This window comes from Orycteropus afer, unplaced genomic scaffold, assembly GCF_000298275.1.
Source record: "Orycteropus afer afer isolate SDZICR_OR568_19922 unplaced genomic scaffold, OryAfe1.0 scaffold00336, whole genome shotgun sequence".
Taxonomy (NCBI): Eukaryota; Metazoa; Chordata; class Mammalia; order Tubulidentata; family Orycteropodidae; genus Orycteropus; species Orycteropus afer.
The window spans coordinates 3,256,431-3,257,907 of NW_006921923.1; the positions used below are offsets into that span (position 1 = coordinate 3,256,431).

The window sequence follows — 1,477 nt, forward strand, 5'->3', positions numbered from 1 at the left end:
GGGCAATCCTACTTCTGTAGTGATACTGCCTCGGAAACCCAAGGAGGGGTCGCTATGAGTCGGGGCCGACTCAACGGCACATAACAACAACAACATATAAGGTAGAGAGAGATTAATTGATTTCATCAAAATCTCATAGCTGGTAAATCTGAAACATCACAGGTCTTCCTAGACTAAGTCCAGTATTATTACGTTACTTCATATTGTATTTCTCATTTGGGGCATTTATTATGCATTTCTGGGCTCTGGTAGCATAGTACCTAAGGCACTTGACTGCTAACCAAAAGGCTGGTGGTTCAAACCCACCAGCCACTCCTCCGAAGGAAGATGGGGCAATCTACTTCCATAGTGATACTGCCTGGGCAACCCAAGGAGGAGTCGCTATGAGTCGGGTCCGACTCGACAGCACATAACAACAACAACAACAACATAAAACGTAATTATATCTTATGTTCATGAGAAAATTTATGTTTTCCTGTGATTTTTACTAATCTATATTAAAATTTTATTGAACAGGGCCAAAAAGGTGACATTGGCCCACCTGGGCCTCCTGGACTTGTAAGTTGTTTTTTTAAAAATCTTCATTTATTTAATTTATTTATGCTTTATCATGTTTATACCTTAATTAGATGTTCTTCAAAGGACTTAAAATTTCAAATCATTATCAGAAATCACTTGGCTGAACTTTTACTGCTTCAGAAGTGTTTACATCTAAAAACTTCAGTGTTGGTGACCTTAAGATATTTGTGTTGTTTTGCTTATGTGTTATTTCTTAATAGTAGAGATACAAAATTATGGCATTGAGTTGTTTTGCGTCAGTGATTGCCAAAATCATTTCTCAAGGAACCAGCAGGTGGTGCAAGTGTTGCTTACAAAGGTTCAAAAAAAAGAAACTGTTGGGGAACTGGGGATTGGTCCTTTCCCCTGCAGAGCTCAGGAAAAAGATGGATTTGGTCCTAATAGGTTTTCTCAATTTGTAATTGTCTGATTCACACCTCTTTCTTTCCTGAGTGTGTGCTTTCTAGGGGCTCTTTATAAAAATTGTAGGAAACTTCTCCAAGCAAAAATAAATTGGGGGGTTACAGATTTTCTCTCATATTTGTATTCACCATGAAATTTAACTTTCAATGATATTTCCAGTCTCATTAAAAATAAAACATTATTACTGAAGTTAAACATACTGGTTTTTCTTTGGTTGAAATGTGGTTAGACTCTTGATTTTAGACTGCTTTGAAGCCACAGAGGAGAGAGTACCAGAAAACCTATTCTATATGTTTGGACATTTGGTAACATATATGTAATACTTTTTGTCTACTTATAGACTCTTAGGTGTCTATAGTGAGATTTGTTGTTGTTGTTGTTGTTATGTGCCGTCGAGTCGGATAGCGACCCCTCCTTGGGTTTCCGAGGCAGTATCACTACGGAAGTAGGATTGCCCAACCTTCCTTCCGAGGAGTGGCTGGTGGGTTTGAACCGC

The 1,477-nt window shown here is 38.3% G+C and overlaps 1 protein-coding gene across 1 annotated transcript in view; it reads left to right on the plus strand.

The window, feature by feature from the left end:
* The window catches only part of COL4A5 (collagen type IV alpha 5 chain), a 439,164-nt gene that overhangs the window by 231,391 nt on the left and 206,296 nt on the right, over window positions 1-1,477 (plus strand). Inside the window, exon 17 of the mRNA XM_007952435.2 lies at window positions 517-558. Coding sequence (XP_007950626.1) covers window positions 517-558 — 42 coding nt within the window. The remainder of the gene's footprint in view (window positions 1-516; window positions 559-1,477) is intronic.